Source organism: Erithacus rubecula (genome assembly GCF_903797595.1).
Source record: "Erithacus rubecula genome assembly, chromosome: 1".
Taxonomy (NCBI): Eukaryota; Metazoa; Chordata; class Aves; order Passeriformes; family Muscicapidae; genus Erithacus; species Erithacus rubecula.
Genome location: NC_136658.1, coordinates 38,471,271 through 38,493,712, shown reverse-complemented (window position 1 = coordinate 38,493,712; position 22,442 = coordinate 38,471,271). Strand labels below are relative to the sequence as shown.

At 35.7% G+C, this 22,442-nt stretch overlaps 1 protein-coding gene across 2 annotated transcripts in view; it reads left to right on the top strand.

The window, feature by feature from the left end:
* PGR (progesterone receptor) overlaps positions 1 to 22,193 on the top strand; it is a 32,202-nt gene extending 10,009 nt beyond the window's left edge. Inside the window, exons 4-9 of one of the 2 annotated variants that reach the window (XM_079302250.1) lie at positions 3,714 to 3,815; positions 10,763 to 11,065; positions 12,182 to 12,326; positions 15,578 to 15,708; positions 18,742 to 18,899; positions 20,203 to 22,193. In XM_079302250.1, the coding sequence (XP_079158376.1) occupies positions 3,714 to 3,815; positions 10,763 to 11,065; positions 12,182 to 12,326; positions 15,578 to 15,708; positions 18,742 to 18,899; positions 20,203 to 20,358 (995 nt within the window). In that variant the 3' untranslated portion in view covers positions 20,359 to 22,193. Of the gene's footprint in view, positions 1 to 3,713; positions 3,831 to 10,762; positions 11,066 to 12,181; positions 12,327 to 15,577; positions 15,709 to 18,741; positions 18,900 to 20,202 lie in introns of both variants that reach the window. The other variant, XM_079302249.1, reaches the window with a different exon arrangement.
* Positions 22,194 to 22,442: the final 249 nt, after the last annotated feature.

Here is a 22,442-nt window from a genome sequence, read left to right as displayed (position 1 = left end):
GTAAGGATTAGTCTGTATTTATTCTTACAAGTCAGGTTTTCCACAAGCTAGGGACTAGCCTAGCATGTTGTCTTAGCTTCCAGTAGTCAGGTTTTTACTCAAAAGCTACAACTGCATCATTATGTTTTGTTTAGGTGTACAGGTGAACTTATTTCCCATGTTTTAAATTTTGAACTCATATTTATTGTCAGCTTCTACAATTCCATTGTGGTTTTTGTTTTGATTTGGTTTTGTTTTTACCTATTGATTTAGTTGGCACTTTTCAGAAGTTTGTAAGACATAAAACACACTGTTAGAAAATTATTGAGCAAAACCTTGAGGTGAGTCTTCAGGAAGTACAGATTTGATGTTGAGAGACATTTGGCAGTAAAATAATTTACCAAGAGATGCAATAGATGCCTGCAAGGTTTAGACAGAAATCCAAAACTAAACTAAATAAAACATCATGATGTGTTCTGCAAAGGTTGATGGTTTTATACAAAATCATTGGCAGCTGAGAGATACAGGGAGGCAGAATCACAGAATTTGGGAGAGAGAAAAGAGAGCCGAGATCTTACTCTTCTGTGCAGATAGAAGGAACTGAGACTTAGCAAGCAAGTGCCTTGCTTCTGTGCAGCGTGGCAACAGTTCAGCACAGAGGCACTTACCCAAATAATTGATTGCTGTATCTGGTACCCCAGGATCAGAAAAACCTTTATGTTTTCCATATTTTGTACATCTGCAAAGTTTCTGCAACTCAGGAGTTTGCTAGAGTGATTGTGAGTGACTTACAGCCTGTCAGTGAGCTAAGTTAATAGTGCAGTTTGTAAAGATATTGTATGTGCTACTTTCACCACTGTATTAAAAACCTCCCAGGACAGCAGTCATTACAGGACTTAAAATTGTGTATGCCTGCTTACATTAGAACTTGCAACTTTGCTAATACTAATGGATTTTGGTGGAAGTTTAAAAAAATAGTATCCTACAGGAATCTGGAACATTTCAGTGACAGATAAAATCATCTCTGTATTTTCTCAGTCAAGCAGGTTATGAGCCAATACATTGAGAGTGATCCTCAATGTGCACTTTCAAAAAACAGTGAAAAGGAAACATGCATAGGGAACTTAACAGTGGGTGAAGCTTTCTGAAGATGTGGAAATTGTCAGAAAGTTCCCAGGTTCATATTTTTGTAAGAAATGCTAATAGCAACCTTTACTTTCAGACTTGTGCTCTAATGACTGTACTACTACTATCCTGTTTTTTGTTTTTTTCCTGAGTATTTTCTTTGCTTGTTTGTTTTGGTTTTTGTTTTAGTGGTTAATATGACGATAGTCATAGAAAAGACACTGAATATCAAGCTACCAATTGAATGGTGCTTTTTATTTTGTTGGGGTTTTTGGGCACTTCATTAGTACATGCATTTGATATAACTGCAATGCTCAAGTGTTGAAGACAGGTAGCTCAAATCTAGATGATCCTGAAGACTGACCTGTAGAAAATACATGTTCAAAAACATATTTTATCATGCCAGGAAAAGCTTCCAAATATCCTCATCTAACTAAATATTGTCCTATAATTTTGAAACTAGGCAAACATCTGGCATGTGTTCATTTCTTACACAATCTCTCCTTCAGACAGCTGCTGCCCATAAAATGTTAATGTCAAGCAAGTAACATTTTCTCAGAACCCAGTTTTGCACAATGGTAGAAGTGATTTCAAATGGGAACATTTACTCAGATTAATCAATTGATATGACATCCACTCCAATGACCACGATAATAAAAATAATCTATTACAGATGAAACTGAAAAATACCAAATTAATGTTGCATCTGAATCAAAATGCATGGAATACACTTAGGGACAGAAGGTGTCAGGGAGAGGTGGAGTAGAGATGAGTGGAATGGAAAACCCACGTGAAGGTGTAAGTCTAGCGCAGGATATGACTGTGGTTTCTTAAATGCCTTGAAAACAAGTTGTTAACAGTAAGCCTCAAGAAGTGCCTGAGTTTTTGTCACCGTAATCCCCTGAGAGAATTGGATTGGCAGCATTTTGGCTTTTAAGCAAATTTTACTGTGCCTAATTTCTAGTAACAGATTTCATTTCTGGCCTGGTATACACTGGGCAGAGACACTGTTTGATCCTGTCTAATCTAAAAGCAGCACATATGAATATGGGAGTGTAGTTTTCATAGCTGTGATTCAATTATTATTTGCTTTGTAAATGAGAAAAAATTTCATCCTTAGATTTATAATAAGCAGTTCAAGGTTTATATGGATTCAGACCATCTTGTGTAGACTTTAACAGGATTCCTGGAAAAGAGGTCTGGAAGAAATCTACTTTCAGGGGACTGAAGAAAACCACCAAAACAAGACAAGCACAAAGAAAACTTTAACTATACTTAAGTATTCCTTCATAAATTACCTGTGCATTAAAGCAATAGAATACCAAAGAGCATGGATAATATTCATGGATTTTAATTAAACTAATGGAGTTTTAAAATTGTTGTTGCTTATCAAAAGACTGAATGCTTTGTGTAGCTTATAGAAGCAAAGAAAGATGAGGAAAAACTGCAAGTAATCCCAAGGAAGAATTGTTCAAAGTAAGTTTTTTAGTGGTCTGCTACTACAGCAAGATAGATTTTTATTCATTCATCTACTTTTGGTAATGTTTCCTGTAAGTAGGAGTCTAGGATTAGAATTAATGGGACAAAGTAAATGAAAGTTTCTTCTGATGAAAACATTACTAAGGATGTTTTTGTTGCCAGGCAATATGTGAGGGAACTGTTTTTGTTTACCTGTAGCTTTCTAAAACAAAACTAAAGAAATTTTTATGAAAATTTATTTCCAGCAATTTTCACTAAAATCAAATGGGTTGTTTTTAATGCTATGGTTAAGAAGCAAATTATTTATCTTTAAAAATGTTAGCACAGAAACAAATGCATTGGTTCAGCACTAACTCTTTTTTAGATCTAGAAATCAGTGAAAATTTAAAAGATCTGGTACTGAGTTCTGTTATATTTGGAGGTCTCTATCCAGAGTGTTCCATTTAATATTTTACTTTGCTGAAAGCTAATTTTATTGGAAGGGCTCTATTTCAATACACTAATGACAGGCTCTTTCTAATAATATCATTCAGAATTAAACAATGAGCTAAGCTAACCTAAACCACAAAGTTACAATTTCCTTCTGTTTGTCCTTTTTGACGGTCTTGGCTTCACCTGGTCAGCTGGTATTTCAGCAAGTTTAGTACAGAACTGCTTCTCCATCAGAGGTCATTTACTTTGCCTAAAGGGCTTTTTCTTGCACTGCCCCAACTTCTTCATTCTGTTTGCTCTGAGAAACTCCACATCAATCCAAGCAAAATTTACTTAAATGCTTTGAAAACAGGATCAATAGCTTCAAAGAAAAATAAGTTTTAAAGAAACTATTGTTCTGTTCTCATGCTTGATTTACTTAAGAAATATTGTTAGTGCAATAATTTAAGCATTTCATGCTTCCTGCTAATTATTCTGGAATTTCATAGATGGTGTGTTTTGCCTTTAAACAGACCAAATAAAATGTTATATTAAAATAATAACATGCTTGTTTAAAGGTTAGCAGAAAATGAAGGAGTTATTTAATCCTTGAAGTACAATTTTTTGAATCTTTAGTCGTTTCTGAAACATTTATACACAGAAATAATTTTGCCATGTTAGAAAACATAGTATTCATCCTGTTTTTCTCTTGCCTGCAGGGCAGCACAACTATTTATGTGCTGGAAGGAATGACTGCATAGTCGATAAAATCCGTAGGAAGAACTGCCCAGCATGTCGCTTGAGGAAGTGCTGTCAAGCTGGTATGGTCCTGGGAGGTGAGCTGTTTGTCAAGTGGATTTATAAAAATAAGCAGTCAAGTACACTACCTTCAGTCTGTCAACGTTAAACAACATTGCCTTGGTACTGTAAAAGAAAAACCACATTCAAATGTTATTGTAACAATTACCTAATGTTTTATAATTTCTTAGAATTTTTCTTTAGTGAATCTGGAAACTCTGACAAAACACCTTTCCATAGGAATCAGTGTACCCATACATTTGTTTTCTTGAAGGGAAAGGAACTGTGTCTTTGGTGTGTATTTATTAGTAATTTTGGATCAAGACTGTCATCTTCTAATTTCTGTTATGCCCTTCATCAATGCTTTGAGTGCATGTCAACAAAATTGTATCCTTCTGTTCTACCAGAGAGGGCTGAGCATCAATACTGCAGGCTTTGCATACTAGGATTTGGGAAATCCCATCTTTGTGTCTGTTCTTTCTGTAGATTTGGTGGGGTTTTTTTGTATTATTAAATGAAATTGAGCACTGTGCTTTTGAAGACCTACAGTGAGAAAATGGTGTATGATCAGGTAGTCACATGGCAAGTTTTGCTGTGCTTACAGGCAGGAATGATGCTTATTTTTGCTGTTTTTCTTTTTTCCTATTTTGGATCAGCACAAAGCTTGAAAATACATGGCTAAGACTATTAGAAAATGGCCATTAAAATGATAGAAATAGTAAGTTCCTAAAGGGTGTTTAAAAAAAAAAAAAAAAGGAAGGACAAAAACCTGCTTTATTTCCAGTCTAATCTATTTTAGCCCATCAAAGCCATCTGTCTGTTTCTCTCCCCTGCTCAACCCTACATTCCCTCCCCCACATTTATGTATTGTTTTTTTATCCCTGAGGGAAGACCTGGCATTATATACTGTACATAATTTCATTATCTTGCTGATCAGCATTCATTTAGAACATGTATATAGTTTTCAGAGTGATAGTTTGATTGCAAAGCTCTGTGTTTCCAGCTCCTGTAAGCTGAATGCAAGCTCCATGGAGCTGGAGTATTCTGCACAGTTGGCACTTGTGTCATTCTTATGTGGTCAGTCAGTGCCACCTCTCAGTTAAAAAAAAAAAGTTAAAAAAAAAAATGGAGTTGACAAGCATTTTGGTGCCACTGAGGGGAGAGGGACAAAAGGAGAATGTGTCCTTTGGATTCTCCTCAGATTGAAGTGGTGTTTTAAAACTGGAGTAACAGTGCAGTAGAGAACCAGTATTACTACAAAGGCAGAACCAAAGTTGTTTGCTCAACATTGGAAGAGAAGAGAGCCAAGGAGACAGAGGTCCTGAGTAGGCTGTGGAAAATACAGTGTGAAAATGAAGACTTAGGAAGAGGATTTGGCAGATGTAGTGTCTGCCTTTTAAAATTTGGGAGAATACACAAGGTTCAATCAATTTGACCTCTAAAATATATACCTGCCTAAGGCAGGGGGCTTAGACTAGATGATCTTTAGATCCCTTCCAATCCAAACCATTTTGTGATTCTAATGGGTTTAAATTAATACAATAAAAATTCATTCCCGTCCGTGAATTTTGCACAGAGTTTAATGATGATGAACCCTGAATTTTAATTTATGACACTCTGGGTAACAACAATATCTAAACTCTGTGTGTTTCAGCATCACAAGCAGCAGTTTCAACAAGCAGAAGAGTGTGAGATGACTCACTATCATTGTCAAGTGCTTTTGCTTCATCATTGTTCTGCATATGAACACTTGACTTCATTCTATTTTTTGTTTGCATGTATGGATGCTAGTTTTCCAGTATTTTTTAATATATACATTTTGCTCTGGGAGTAGGCACTAGAAACAGAAAAAGTTGGACACTTCTGCCAGCAATATTGATCAGATGCTATGTCCTCATTAGTGTTTCCTCATAGGAGGCTGGTATGTCCTCTTACAAAACTTGAGAATAAAGGTGATCTGACTTTTATTCTATTAGTATCAGGTATGAAGAGAATAAAATCTTCATCTTTCTCATCACCTTTTCAGATCACCTTTTTTTCTCAGCTGTTACAAAGCAAGTGTAAATATTTTCTTTGTATTTAATGCTAGATTGTTATGTCTAGCCAGTTTGTTATGTTGTTTAGTCTTCTCCTAAATATACCTAATCAAAAGTGTATCTCATTTTTTGAGAAGCCTGTGCTGAGGGACATGGTATTTCATCAGATCTCTGCCCTGATATCCCTACCTACACCATCTTCTGAAAAGAAGTAATCTGGCAACAAATAGAAAGCAGAAGAGAACAGTTGGGCAATGGAAAAAAGGAAATACTGAGTGGAGCTGTGACTGTGGCATCTCTGTGGGTTTTTTTTTTTTTTTTTGGTCAGGTGCCTGAAGTTAAGTGTAGTATTTCTGATGTTCTTAGTGATGTTGAGAATTCTGGGGGGATTAAGAAGCTAATTGTTTTATACAGGCTGAAATAGACTGCTTAGTACTAAAGGAAGAGGTAAAGACAGATGTAGATCAAAACTGAGGAAGACTGGAGTGAGACAATTTGTAAATGAGGACTTAAAATTTAAACTGCAAACAAAATCTCAAGATAGGCTGTTAACCATAATACTCCTTCTGTGGTTACTGTTCCCCTTCTTCCTCTTGCTCGTCTGCTATTTCTCATAATTCCTTCGTTGTGCCATGTGAGCAGTATTTCCTATCTGTGACTTGATGAGCTGATCAACACAGTATGATTCATATATGGAGTGTTACAGTGCTTAGATAATTTCCCCAAAGACAGCAGTGATCAAAGGGCTGGGAAGTCTGCCATGAGAGGAAAGGCTGTACATGAGCCAGCAGTGTGCCCAGGTGACCAAGAAGGGCAATGGCATCCTGGCCTGGATCAGGAACAGTGTTACAAACAGGGACAGGGCAGTGATTGATTATCCCCCTGCCCTGGGCACTGCTGAGGCCACAGCTCCAATGCTGTGCTCAGCTCTGGGCCCCTCACTGCCAGAAAGACACTGAGGGGCTGGAGCGTGTCCAGAGAAGGGACACGGAGCTGGGGAAGGGTCTGGAGCACAAGTGCTGTGAGGAGCAGCTGAGGGAGCTGGGGGTGTTCAGCCTGGAGAAAAGGAGGCTCATGGGGGACCCTTTCAGCTGCCTGGAAGGAGGTTGTAGCAAGATGAGGATTGGCATTTTCTCCTAGGGACCATGTGACAGTAGAGGGGACATAGCCTCAAGCTGTGCTAAGGGAGACTCAGCTCGGATATTAGGAGGAAATTCATCACATACAGGGTTGAACTTTGCCCAGAGATATGGTGGTGTCACCATCCCTGGGGGTGTTGAAAGAAAGGCTGGACAAGACAATTAGTGTCTAGTTGACAAGGTGGTGATTTGTCAAAGTTTGGACTAAATGGAGGTCTTTTTGGAGACCTAAAAGATTCTGTGATTGCCTGATTCTGTGAACTGGGTTTGTTTAGCCTTGAGAAAATAAGGCCTAGGGGACACCTTATCACCTTGTTCCACTATTTTAAGTGTGACTGCAAAGAAGATGGAAACTCCCTTTTTGCAAGCAGTCACATGGAAAAGACAGGGATAATGAGTTCAAGTTACTCCTGGAGAGATTCTGATTAGACACAAGAGAGAAATATTACATAATGAGAAAAATCAGGCATGGGGATTATTGCCCAAGAGAAGTGGTGGACTCCCCACTGTTGAATACATTTAAGATTGGTCTGGACAAGGTGCTGGGTCATCTTGTCTAGACTCTGCTTTTGCCAAAGAAGGCTGGACTGGATAGTCTTTGAGGTCCTGCCCATCCTGGAATTCTGTGATTCTGTGATAAAAACCCATAAGCAAATTTCCGGTTCTGGGAACAAATTACATGCTTAGAGACATCCTTGGGTATTTTAAATGAATGAAAATTGGCAGTACTTTAAATCTCTTCTTGTGTTTACAACCTGTGTAAGTCAAGATTTTTTGTGCATTTTGTGATTCCTCATATTTAGAACTGACATGGATATATTTCTGTTCTTTTACCTCTGATACTTAGTTTCTTAATGCTGGCCTTGAGTTAAGTGCAGACATGCTATATTGCTTAATTAACACAAGAAACACTGAGATTTTACAGGATTTTAATGACAAGCTTAAAAAAATTACTATATTTATTAAATTAAACTTCTTAGGTAAGTACACCTATCTTCCATTGAAAGTTACTGAGTGGCAGCCACATAGATAAAAGTTTAATATTTTATTCCATGGACAACAGTTCTGTTTTCTGACCCTAAAGTGAAAGCAATTTCACCCCTGAAATATTTTAGAAGTAATTGTAAGTCAGTTGTAAGCAAATTATAGAATAGCAACCAATAACTTCAGTAATTTATTTCCCTATATGGACTGTTTCTTCTTTCTTAATCTACAGAAGGAAAGTATTAATAAAAACATGCATTTCATAGTACCATATTTGTTATCCTCTGTGAAAGTGTTAATTGTCTTTGGGTTTTATAACCTCATAACTTGAGACATTAATCTGTCTCCTTTCTAATCTTAAACCTAATAGGATAGCAGGTAGCTGGATCAGGTCTTGGAATAAACAAGTTCTCAACTCTTTTATTTATTATGAGTGAATCTGTAATTTTCCCAGGCTGATTACCACAGATTCCTTGTTCAGCTATACTGCTAAATTTTTGTGTTTTTCATTGTTTCAAGGAGCTTTCAGTCCACAGGGCAGTGATTACATGCAGAAAAAGGTGAATCAGTTTTTCAGCTAATATTTTTTGAGGTAGGATCAAAGGGTTTATTAAAATCATGGTGTGTTAGTTCTGCTTTGCTGCTTTTTGGCTTTGTGCTGTGTACACCCCCATAAAGTGTACATGGCTTGTTTTTCCCCACAAAATGCAAGAGCATAGTGACCTTAATGTAAGGACCATAATGTTCTGTCAAAAATAATACATCATTGATGCTTTTCACCTTGATAGAGGGTAAGGAGAAGGGTAGTGAGATGTTGGACTTCTGCTAGAAATCCAGCCCTTTGAATACAGTATCTACCATCAATAATGTCTGATATGCACAGATAGGTTATAGTATTAAGAAAAGTAATTGTCAGAGTGGATTGGTATTATTTACCAATTATGGGACTAAGTGGAGACAAATATTTATCTTACAGAACAAACTTACCTGTTTTATAAACAGCAAATGAAAAACTAAGCTATTGTCAAATCTCTGTTGTTTTCCTTATGTCCTTAAGAGTTTGTTTTTAATTTGATATGGTCTCCCTTTTGTAGATGGGAAAGTTTGCTGTGAGTTATTAATAGTCACCTCTCTAGTAGATAGGTAACAAGTGGAGTTGTTTTACTGGTGGCTGTTAAGCAACATAATTAGCAATAAACACCTAAGTAGTTCTGCAAACCAGTGTGACATTAATTCTAATACATTTAGTCACTTGGAAACATGGGTACTTATTAACTACTAACATTTCCATGTGATAAGCATTCTGTTTGGTTTCTTTCTTTACTTGTTCTCTGAACTGTAAAAGTATCCGAAGCCATTATTTCTGAAAATACCCGAAATCATTATTTATGAACTATCAAATGCATTGTTATTCTGTTTTCCTTCATGCCTACACAATACTTAGTGGGAAATTCCCAGCATGTCTATGACTATGTATAGGTTTGTTATGATAAAAATTGGCTCTAGGTCTTTCAGCATAATTAATTTTCTATTCTTTTGTGGGGTTTTGTTTTACTTTTTTTTTCTTGGTTCAGCTGTAACACAAGATGTAACTTTGTGTTTGGTTCTTTACTAAGATATCTCTAATCAGAAATATTTTTATTCTTATCACAAGGGATAAAATGAGCATGTGATTGTTGGGGCACTTGATACTAAATTAATTAAACATGCAGTTAAATTAGTGGGAATATGACCTCTGAATGTCATTGCATGATGAGTGTTACTGTTTTTGCTATAACCCCCATGTCTATTTCTGTCCCCCTGTCATGCAAGTCAGACCACCAGTATCAGTATCTTTATTGCATTTTTTGACCCTTTTTTCCTTAAGACAAACTTGCTTGGCAGAACTAAAGATCTAGCAGGTTTTTCATCACCTTTGAGGATCTGTTTAAAGCAAATGTGTTTCATGTAGTCACCTCAGCATGGATTTGCCTTTTTATTGAAAGTGGCAATATGTCACTGAGGGTTATTGTCTTTGAACCTCTGAAGGTTTGATTTTCTATGTCTGTAGGGTGCATTGCCAAACTGTTTCCATGAACAAAATTTGAAAAATTGCTACCTAAACCTGTATATTTCCATAGACATACCAGATGTGTCTGTGCTTATTTTGGGAAGGCAGTTCAGGTATTAATTTGTTTTAGTTAGTGTTGTTCGTTCCACTGCAGTATGGAAATAACAATTAAAAATACTGAGAAAGGGAAATTATGTTTTAGGAAGTGAAATATTTTATGAGTGTTGACATGTGGTTTTACAATATTTGTCGGTCTCCTGCCCTTGGCATCAAAATAGAATTCAGCCATGGGACTGAAATGCTCTTGGGGAACTGGAGGAAAGGAGTTTCTATGTGTAGTAATTAATTGCTAACATTTTTGGTTTCCAATATTAGGGAGTAAAAGAAGCAGTATATTTAATTGACATTAAATAGAAACTGAATTGTAGAGCCAGCTGGCTCAGCTGTTGGCATATGACAGAATAGTGGGAATTGAACCAGGAAACACTTTATGAGGTTACTGTAACCTAGAATTCATGGCAATAATTTTAATGGGTGGGTGCTGTTCATCCCTTAGTGAAGGAAGTAGGATATAGAGGGAGAAACTCCTAAGAATTTTCCATTATCATTTTTCAATTACATAAATAGTCAAAAAATAGAAAACTTATTCTGAAGACAGTTCTAGTTTCCTTGTATAGATTAAAAGTGTAATCCAACACTAGAGGAAAATGCTAATCTTACTGGCGAACTCTTTCTAACAGATCAACAATTTTCTTTTTCAGGTCGAAAACTGAAGAAATTTAACAAAATTAAAGTTGTGAGAACATTAGATGTTGCACTCCAGCAGCCATCAGCCCTTCAAGATGAAAGCCAGTCTCTAACCCAAAGGCTGTCCTTTTCTCCAAATCAAGAAATACAGTTTGTTCCCCCAATGATAAGTGTTTTACGAGGCATTGAGCCAGAAGTTGTCTATGCTGGTTATGACAATACAAAACCTGAAACACCAAGTTCCTTGCTGACCAGTCTGAATCACCTTTGTGAGAGGCAACTTCTTTGTGTAGTCAAGTGGTCTAAACTGCTACCAGGTAATATAATTTCTTATATGTAGTAACTGTAGTTAAACAAATATTTCATGGGAAGAGCAGTCTAAAAAGAATATTATTGACTACCTGTTAGTTAATGTTTTGCAAATTCCAAAATTATTAAGCTTTCACTCATCATATAGTATAACTGATCAAATATATTTTAATAGGAAAGCACATCTGAAAGAATCCACCTAAATATTTAGATTCATTCCAAGAAAGCACAAGAGCTCAGAGAGTTTCTGCGTGTAATTGTTATTACAGTCTTTCTACCCCAGTCCCTCTTACTCTGTTATTTATTCATTTGGTATAAAAAGGTTGTATGTTCTGCTTATTCTTTATTGTTCTTATTACTAAAATGACTTTTTGCAAGCAACAAAGAAAACTTCTTATAAATAATACCAATTAGGACTAAGCAGCTCACAAGCACACTGATAATGAGAAGTAACTGCATTTATGAAGATCCGTGACTGGATTTAAAAAAAAAAAATCCATCTTATGTATGTATGTGTGCTGTATGGTGATAGGGATCATCATGGTCATCCTGGGATATATACAAATCAATATATTGAGCAGAAAGCTGAAAAATACAGTTTCATGTGAGCTCAATTTTGACACTTTGCTGCTGCAGAAGCAGTAGTCTCAATCACTGCTCTTCCCATTGCAGCTGGCACTTACCAGACCTCCTGAGTGAACTGATTCATCTCACTAAATGAGAAGAACATAAACATTTTTTTTTAGCCCTCTGTGGTTTTCTGATGTTTTCAAGAACTGAACCAGTTCACTGAGGAGAAGCATGAGTGCCAAAGCTTGCTTGAAGGAGGAACCAGGACCATGTGATGAAGAACAGGAGCACTGCTTTCAGTGGCAGCAGGCTGTTAGTTTCACTCAGATAATTTGTGGCAATCTTTAAATTTATCAAACAGAAAAAGTTATCAAACACAAGCACACAGCTGAATATGATTCTCTTTAGCTGAACGCAAGAAAGATACTCATATATGGATGCTTTTGTGTGACAGCTGCATGTTATTTTAAGAACACTGATGTTCAAACTATTGACATTAAATGAGAGGTCGTTGAGAGAATTATGAAACATTTTATCTTTAATTTCTTTTCCAGGTTTTCGGAATTTGCATATCGATGATCAGATAACCCTCATCCAGTATTCCTGGATGAGTCTAATGGTTTTTGCGATGGGGTGGAGGTCATACAAACATGTTAGTGGTCAGATGTTGTATTTTGCACCAGATCTGATTCTAAATGAGTAAGTAGAATGTTCTTGTGTTATATGAATAACATTTTGAACTTTTATGTGCCAATGGGAATGTGACTCCATTGAGGCCCAGATTTCATTCATTGCTTGTTCTGTTTCAAAATTAACAGCCAAGTCCGCTGACCATGTAGAAGTTAAGTAACTTTGGGAGGGGTTTTGTGGGAATGTGGTCAAGCAAAAGCAGTTCAAATAGTATTTTAATTATCTAAGAGGAAAAAAAATGAAGAATAATTATGCTGTCAGAAGATTTACTTCAATTTATCTGAATAAGTCATGAGTTAATGTTTACTAAATGGAACTGAGTGTGGGTTTTTTGGTTGTTTTTGTTTGGGTGGCTTTCAGAAATAATTTGCCTGTAATTTAAATGGTCAGTTTTGACACTTTCTGACACATGATAAAAATGATTTTCTAATGTGCATTTGTTGTTAGAAAAGTACATTTACTGTTAGAAAATGGTGAAAAAAATTTTGCACCAAGTAGGAATTTCAGTATCAAGGAAGAATTCTATGAGACTGGTTTTTTATGCTGGGATGGGAGAGGGGCTTTTTGGTTTGGATTGTCCTTCACTATGCTCTTTAATTTAGATAATCGTCATTTCAGTCTTTGTTGGTTTTCCAGCTCTGTAAATTAATATTGTCAGACTCTTAATTTTATATTCTTTGGTTATAGCACATGGGATGTTGCCAAGAACAGTAAAATATAATTTAATCCCTTTATTTATTTTTCCTTAATATATTTTTCTCAGGTTTTTTTTTCTTAACATAGTAAAAGAACTGCTATGAAGCAGTTTTCTTTCAGAAGATATATTGTTAAAGGATTAAGAGCTGTATTTGCAGAAGATTTAGGCATCTGATTTTAAAATCTACAGATGTGCAAGATCCTTGCAGAAGTTCTTTATAGAAGATATTCAGTAGAGCCAACCCTATGCTTCTGACCATTTGTCTTCCAGATGATTGTAAATCACTGTGAGGTTGCTGAGTGATAAATTTTCTCCTCTCCCATGTTTATTAATTGTGCTGTACAAATTGAAATACTTAGAAGTGATGAGATTGAAAGAATTTCCGACTTGACTGTTGTCCCAGCATAGTCTGATGCATCTTATGGTTACATTAAGAAGAAACACAGAGTGCCATGGCTTGTAGTAATGTCATGTCTTGGAGTATCACCCCACTTGTGAACCACTGCTGACACCTTGTGAAGAAGACTTTAAGTTCTTTCTTTGGGAATGGTGTTGAGATTTATGAACCCTGATTACAATCCACCAGAGGCAGCTTCTTATTGTCAGCTCAAGATGGGTGCTGACAACATATTCCCCTCTTGGTTATAGAACATCTCATCAGGGTCATACTAGAGGTATTATAAACAAAGAGATTTAAAAAGTAACTGATGCACTGAATTGTAACTGCAACTATTTATTGAAAATTTGTTAGCTTTAAAATCAGTAAAATGTAAACATCTTTGTTCTCTATGATTATGTCTAATCTTGTACTTTCATGTTCACTTTAAGCAAGGGTAACTGCTGAACACTGTCCAAAAAGTTAACTGTCCTGGTCATGAATCCCCATGACTTCAGCTAAGCTGGACCAAACACTCTCTGGCTGCACTGTCAAGCAGATAAGGAGTTTATATGCCTGAGAGGTACCCCAGAGAAAGCCATTCTTTAATGGGTGGAGGTCATCCCTGGCATGCACTCCATGTAGAAGTACAGGCACCAATGCCAGAATCACAGGAGTGTGTGCCTAGAGGTAGAAAGAGATAATGGAAATTCCTCCTGCAGGGGCAACACACTGTAGATGTTTCATAATTAACATGTGAAACCACAATCCAAGATTGTGGTTGTCTCACAGCCAGTGTACCATTTAGTGAACTGAGTTGTTAGGCTTCTCATGAAGAACATGTTTGGTAGCATTGATTTCAGACCAAGAAAGCCAGTAGTGCTAGTTTGGCAAAGATTTCTCAGTATTATACTAACACCCTACAAGGACTTACTTTTACTTGTACTTTGCAGTGTCTGAAAATTTGAGTAAGAACACCATTTAAGCTGCTAACCCTGAAAGCTGCTCTTGCTCTTCATAGGTAATAATCAGGAAGAGATGCTGCCAAACAGTATTAGAAAAGGGGATTTAAAGTAGGTATAGAAATAAGTCCATTCAGGTCTAGTAGATTAAATTTCTATGTTCATATCATTTAAGAGCTGGTATGAGATATCAGATGTTGAACAACATTGAAATGATTTTCATTCAAGATAACAGTAACACTTTAAATAACAAGAAAAAAATTCAATGCATTGAAAAAGTCTTTTTGAAATGGAAAATATCTTTTGTTTTGATTGCTGAGGTTGCTATCTGCAATCCGGTTGGAATGCTGATTTGAACCTCCTAGCAGGTGGGGCAGCAAAATTTAATCTTCCTGTTATTGTGCCTAATTCATGTGGATTGGGATGCAACCTTTTGAAATCAGTCCAAGTTACTGGATCATCAAGTTAATGTGCAGTGAACTCAGTCTAGATTAGAAACTTTGTGATGCTACCACTGCAGTAATTTCCTAACAAGTATATGCAATAATATATATTCAATATACCAAATCACAAAGAGAAAAGTGGTATAGAAGTGCTGCAAAAACTCTTTAGTTCTATGTATTTCCTGTGTGATTTGTTCTGGTTATTTCTGTGGGAGTTTAGGAAAGTTGTATTAATGTCTCTGTTTACTTAGCATGGAACAATTTTAACTGTTTCTTTAATAGCATAACATGCTACTAAATAATATCATTGCTGCTAGAAGTACCAGGCTAGAGTTGATGCAAAATATTTCATTACAGACTTTTTTGCAAAAGCTAAGAACAAGTTTTCTATAGACTTTCAGATTTATCTTCGGTTCTGTACTTTGAAATCTATATGGAGATACAAAAATCTATGGACTTCTAAAATAAGATAGTACTTCACATTAATCATTAGGGTATTTTTAATTAGTAAACTCACCATATTTTTTTTGGTGGTTAGCCTTCAGCTTTGATAGTTTTGGTTTTTTTCTGGACAGCAGTAACATATTAAACATCCAAAATAGTAGCTCATTCAGTACAATAAACTAGCATAGAAACAAAAAAATAAATTGTTTATGCATATAAGCTCATCTTTAATTTTTTGCAATGTGATAAACTGCTAACAAGCATTTAGTACTGGAGCCATTCTTGGTCTTTGTTTTCATGTTTTTTTAATTTATTTTTTTACCTTTTCTGGGTGTAAGACAGAGGATGAAAGAATCATCATTCTATTCCCTGTGTCTATCCATGTGGCAACTCCCACAGGAATTTGTCAGACTTCAAGTTAGCCAAGAAGAGTTCCTGTGTATGAAAGCACTGTTACTTCTTAACACAAGTAGGTTCTTTTGTTTATTTGTAACCCATCACTACTAAAAAGAGTTTTGTACTGTGTTGTTTAACTTGATAATCACTAAGCTCTCTGGCTTAACAAATGGAAATTCCCTAGAAGGAATGTTAGTATTCTAAGTCTAAAAAATATATTTTTAAATGGTTATAAAGAACAAAGTATTGTTGATTTTATTGTGTATAAAGATATTGGGGAAATGTTGGACTCTGACATATGGCTATACTGTGATACACATTTTTGAAACAACTGTGCAGTATTTCTTTCTGTGGAAAGATTAGTTCAAGTGACTCTACACAGATTTTAAAAACCCCAACCAAACCAAAACAACCTTAAAATATTAGAACATCTTTTAAAATATCTAATAAATTATTAGGACTGAGGACTTTATCTTGACAAGATCTTAAAGCATGTTTGCTCAAAAGAATTAGGAAAGTGGACATGACAAACAAGACTAGCATTTATTCAACTTTTTATAGTTACAAATAGGTGAAGTTTAGCACAGATATAAACAAATGGAAATGTTTTTCTTTGGTTTGTTTCTCTGGAAACAAAATCCGTGGTCACTTAGTTATATACGCATCTTTTAAAGAATGCAACATACAGCTGCATTCCACTTTTCATAGGAAATGTGGTTCTTGGTGAACTTCTCTTCCAAAATCTTCTCTGAAATACTAAAATTTATATCTGCTGAAGCCATATTGTTAGTTATGAATCCTCAAATAGAAAGTTTTAAAAGTTATACAGGTGCTGTTAGATATGAGAATGAACACTTTTGGAAAATAGAGTTGAAAAAATGTAGAAGTTTGGTTCTCAATACATAGCAGAGTCAGAGAGGAGATGTGCAAATCCTGCATGACCTACTTCTTGGTTTAACAAAGCTTAAGTAATTGATAAAGAATTAAAATTTAGTCCCTCTCAATCTGTCCTTGGCTGGTATTTGCATAAAGCCATTCTTAAAAAAAGCGTGGTCTCAGCAGACAATAAGTTTAAAAAGTTTAAATTTAGCTCATATGAAAATGGAAATTACTAAAAGAATAGCAAAATACCATATACTCTGCTAAAACAGTAAAGGTAACGTGTATAAAAATCTGATATAACTCCAGATGCTTTTTTAGAATATGAATGTATTCCTATTTTAAATGTTTTCCATCTTGTTTTCATCAGAAATAAACTCTTTTGTCTGTCTTCTGACATTTCATTTAAATTTAGATAAATCTGTGATATTTCAGCTATTCCTGTTCCAGAAGCTTCACATCAAATTCAAAAAAGCATTGCAATGGTTGGTGCAATCTCTCTCATTTCTGAGTGCATCAATTTAACAGAATTCATCTAGTTACTTTTCTTTATTAACTGCATTGCACTCAGAAGCTATTTTTTAAGATGATATGTTTATGTATATGCAAGAAATGACTTTAAAAAAAAGAAAGTATTGCTACCTGTTTTAATGAGTTTTGCTTTTTGTTCTCTTCTGCATTTATTGTCTTATAGGAAAACACAATTTGTCAGATTTTTGGGAAAAGGAACACACCTAACAGTTGTTGCTGAGACATTTAGTAAATATTTGGTACTGTGTAATGTAATTCCACAAAAGTATTTTCAAAAAGTCATATAACCTCATTGTTTTTTCCAAAGTGTTTTTTAAAGACCTTTTATTTTAGTCATTATATTCATCTCAATCCTCTTCAAATGTAAAAGTTCAGCCATTTCAGGCTTTTGTATACTAACAGTAAATCAAGTCTAATCCTTTAGTCTCTCATTGTGTCTTCTGTTCAATTTATTATTTAGATGAACTATTTTTGACTTTTTTAGATAATTCCAAAGAAACAGTAATTTGAATTAAACTGTGTCAGTCTTGATACATTTCTAATTCTTAATGGACCCCCAGCCTAAGTTTTAACATTATATTGTTATATTTTAACATTATATTTTACAGTTTATTCTTTGAGCTGGCAGAGGTTTAAAAGTAATGCTTTCCAGACTTCTGATTTAAAGGGATTTCTAAATCTGGTTGCATAAGATTTTGGCTCAATTCATGCCACTGAATAAAAGCATCCTCATTCTTGACATATGTTTAGCTCAAAAAGATAGCTCTGAGGAACTTTTTGTTGTTAGGCAGGAATGTGACTGTCTTTTTACAGAATTCAGAGGAAAAAGCCATTCATTGATGGAAGATACCTTTAAAATTAATTTCCGGGAAAATATAAAGACTTAATTGCTGGCTTAGAGATGTAAGTCAAGGATAGCTTTCATCTAGCCCTAAACTCCATCAAAGTCACTTTATATGAAAACATTGCCTAGTTCTCTATGAAACTGCTATTAAGAAATGTCCAGAATCATCCAGATTTGAAATTAGGTATTCTTTTTCCATGACACTTACCTTATCACTAACAGCCACTAACAGATTCTCTTTTCAGTGTTCTCTCCATGTCCTCATTTTGATTCTCACACCTGACCTTTAAGAGAAGAGGGAGCTCAACCAATTTCTCCTCCTTGCTCATTTTTTCTAATAAGCTGCTCACCTTTAAGGCTCTGATCTGTTCAATTAAGTGAAAGAGGTTCAAACAGGAGGCCTGAGCCCTGGCAGCTTTGCTGTCTGCACTACTCCAGAGCTGTTAGTTCATTCCTTGACTCCATTTTTAAGCACTTCAGCTAGAACTCTCTAGCACAAGTTTGCTGTGAAGAGGGCAGACCCTTGGCAGCGTAAACATGAATCAGTTACATATTTCCTCAAAGGCAGGAGTGGTTCTTTTAGCCATGTTTTTTTCTCCAGCAAGCACGTGTAACTGAAGGTTAGGGATATTTCTAGACATAATGCAAATAGCAAAACGAGTTGTTTGCTCCTGGTATATCCTTTAAACTAATTGTATCACTGTTTTGGAGTAAGTCTTGAATGGGAAGAAGTACCCGGCCCATAATAATGAATTGCATTGTACAGCATGAAATAGTAAATTTTCCCTGTCCTTTATATTTCATTGCCTTCAGAGTAAATTGTAGCCCAACAGTTTATTTGGGTTTTTTTAGTTCCTTTGGAAGGTCTAAGAAGTCAAAGCCAATTTGATGAGATGAGAACAAGCTACATCAGAGAGCTGGTGAAGGCAATTGGTTTGCGCCAGAAGGGCGTTGTGGCCAACTCACAGCGATTCTATCAACTTACCAAACTGCTGGATTCCATGCATGATGTAAGTCTATTGGCTAATGCCTTCTGCTCCTTGTCTAAGAAGGAACTGCTATTGCTTAAAAATAGTTCTATGGAAGGAAGTAGCCAGCATTGCTGAAAAACAGAAGAAAAGAAAAAATCCTTTATTGTGTGTATTTGTGTGAATAGTTATATATTCAGCATCAGTGTATGTGTTGTGCACATATTTTATTGTGTACAGTATGGAAGTGTTTGTGAAACATGCATTACAGTGCTACCATTTTGGTTCATTTTTAGTGTAACATAAGCAGTACAGTTGTGGACTTTGGTAGAGGTGGTGTGAAGGTGTGTGTGAGCTTGTGTGTACTTGTTCAGGAAAACAATGTAAGGAATAGGCAATTCCAGTTGCAAAGTCCAACTGCTAAGAGTTAGTGAAAGGCAACCAAGATTAGCTTTGCAGCCTTAGTTCAGCTGTTTTTATGTGAATATTCTATACCACTTTCAGTATCTGTATGTGTGTGGGAATTGAGTAATCTTTGAGAATTCTAGATACCAAGCCCTGGACATTTTTAAACTCAATGTTGGTTGTGAGGAGCTCCTAGGGAGTTCAAGATGGACAGGATCTTTGCATCTTTTTATTCTTCAGAACTCAGCAAATCTGGCTTTTATTTTAATTCAATCTCTTCCTTTTAAATTCATACAGTGAAATAATCTGTGAGGGAGAGAAAGGGAGAGAGGCTTGCTGCAAAACAGCAATAGTGCTGTTTGATCCACGGAGTGTCCTCTTTTAAGTCCTTTTTCAGCTCAAGCTGATAAAGTGATGGGACATAGAAGAGAAAGAAAAATCATCACACTGGAGAGGTTGCATGATGTTAAAGCATAGGGTAGCAGAAATAGTACAATATTTGACAACATAATGGTCACTGATCTGAAATAAAAATTGGAACCTCTCAGAGAGGCTAGAAGAGATGCAATGGTTATATGTTGAGCAATTGTTTTCAAGGCATAAGAGTCTGTGGAGTTCAGTATTTGCAGCATACATGGATATGATCATAATGAAAACCATGGCAAAGCTCACAGGTAAGTAGTAAATGCTGTCCCTCAAAGCAGCATTTAAATAGCAGGTAGTGAGCAAAGCACACACTTGAGTGTGAGAATAAGAGGAAGGGTTGAAAGCTTGTGAAGTAGTTGCTGTTGTTCATCACATATGTCATGAGTGAGCGTGGTACTACTTTGTAATATTAGTGAGGCAGTGATGAATGTATGAGATAAGTGATTGACAGCATGTTTATGTGGCTGCATTACTGTTAGCCTGATTGATCATGTTTGTGTTTTATCAAATCCAGCTGGTGAAGCAGCTCCATCTCTTCTGTTTGAACACATTTCTCCAGTCCCGTGCACTGAGCGTTGAATTCCCTGAGATGATGTCAGAGGTGATTGCTGCCCAGCTACCCAAGATTCTAGCAGGGATGGTGAAACCTCTTCTCTTTCACAAGAAGTGAAATGTCTTTTCTCTTATCATAGAGATGATACTTGGGTCATTCTTTGTTTGTTCATTTTGGTCAAGATTTTGCAATGTCAGGACTTCAGCATATTTGACATACTTACCCTGCCGACTGCTTTATACCTGTAACATACACAAGCCATTCAAGTTTGATGTACATATTGTGAGTTCCTGATTCCTTAACTGCAAAAATCACAACAGTCATAAGAAATGTTTTGTAAACTTGTCTAAGCTGCTTTTTCAATATGCATATGAATGACAATGAATAGATTTTCCAGATTTGTAACAACAGTTATACATTTTTCTTACACATTTCACGCTCTTGAATTTCTGGTATGATATGGTGCAAAATTTTTACTTTAGTATGTTGTGTGCATGGGTACATGTGGGCACGTGCATAATGTAAGATTTTGGAGGAATTAAAATAAATATTGCCCACATTTTCTTATGGATATTTCACTTTTTATTACTGCAGTGCCATAATGAGTAACTAAAGTGCTAGGCACACAGTATACATTCATACTCTCATTTGTGATCAAGTTACATTGAAACTCTCAAGTCATATTGTTTTCTGCAGCATTCAGTGGAGCTCTTCTTCAAAAATAAGAAAGTTTAGGAAAATTTCAGTGTGTATTACACTGAAGTAATGTGTATACTAACCCACTAAGGTTTGGTTTGTGTTATTTTCCTTAAAAGTTCAGCACTTACTAAAGCTAAACCACTTAGCTGTGATCCTAAATTCATCAACTCTTACATTCTGTATTTCAGAAGCTTTAAATAGAAATGTTTTCACTGACTGCAACTCTTAATAATCTTAATGTTTTGAATTCCAATGCTGAAGGCTCAATCAGCCATTAGCATCAAATTATAGTGAGATTAGATGCGAAAAGAAATGGAAAATATGACTGCAAACATTTTGATACACATCAGACTCATCTTAGTACAATTTAGTGGAGCTACATTTTCTATTCTAAAAGCATGCCATTATAAATGGGGTAACTGTAAAAAAGGAATTGGACTCAATTTCCTTTGTACATTCAAGAAGAATGGCATGTTTCACCATAGAAATGAATATTCAACTGAAAAATTAAAATCTGGTGATGTTCTTTTGTTTGATGTGGTTATGAAGCAACTCATGCATTTAAGGCAGTAAACTGAGATATATTCAAACAACAGAGAAACAGATAAACCTTAAGAAGAATTTATGAATCTATTAAAATACAGTAAATTTTGCCAGCCATTAGAAATGATACATAAATACAGGTAGTGGTGAGTCTTGTTTGGACATTTCTGGCCTTATGCTTTTGCTTTTGCCCATGACTTGTTAGATGCCCCCATTGTGTGGCTGTGTCCTGCTGGTGGTGTGTAGCTTGGTCTGTACAGACATATCCTTGTTACATGAACAAAGGCCCCTGGGCCCTAAGTTCAGTATCCCCAGCTAAATCAGGGTGCCCCTCACTATAAGTGTAGGTGATGTGCCTCTTGGTAAAAATTACATCTTGGACAACTGACAACTACAGGAACGTCTAATGGTGTCCTTACTGGTCATAATTTCCTAAAGCCAACAAAGAAGAATCTCCATTACAACTGGGAATAAAAACATTTTTGAGATCCCCACACAGTAGTACAAAACTCACTAGAGCTGTTGCAAATGTGTGACCCTAGATAAAGTGGTATAGACAGACTTTTGTGTTAGTTGACTAGGTTTGTAATTTCTAACTGCCCAGGAAAACAATGTCTTTCATATTCAATACAGTCTGACTTTTAACTGTTTTAACTGTGATCCTTAAAGCAATTATGTTTTAATAAATAGCACAAAATTCTTTATTTCTACATCCTGAAGTTTTGTTTTCTTTATTTTGTGTTTGCATTTAGCAAATGTGATTCTCAGTAAAAAATTCCATTTCAACCATTCCACTTTCATGTAATAACAGTATTTTCATGCATTCTTTTGGAACTGAATTTTGCCACATGATTTACCACTGAGTAAGCAGACCATCTATGTTACTGTTTAGATTAAACTGACAACAGAAACTTCCCACACTAAAAATTACTCCTCATCACCCTTATTCTGAAATTAGA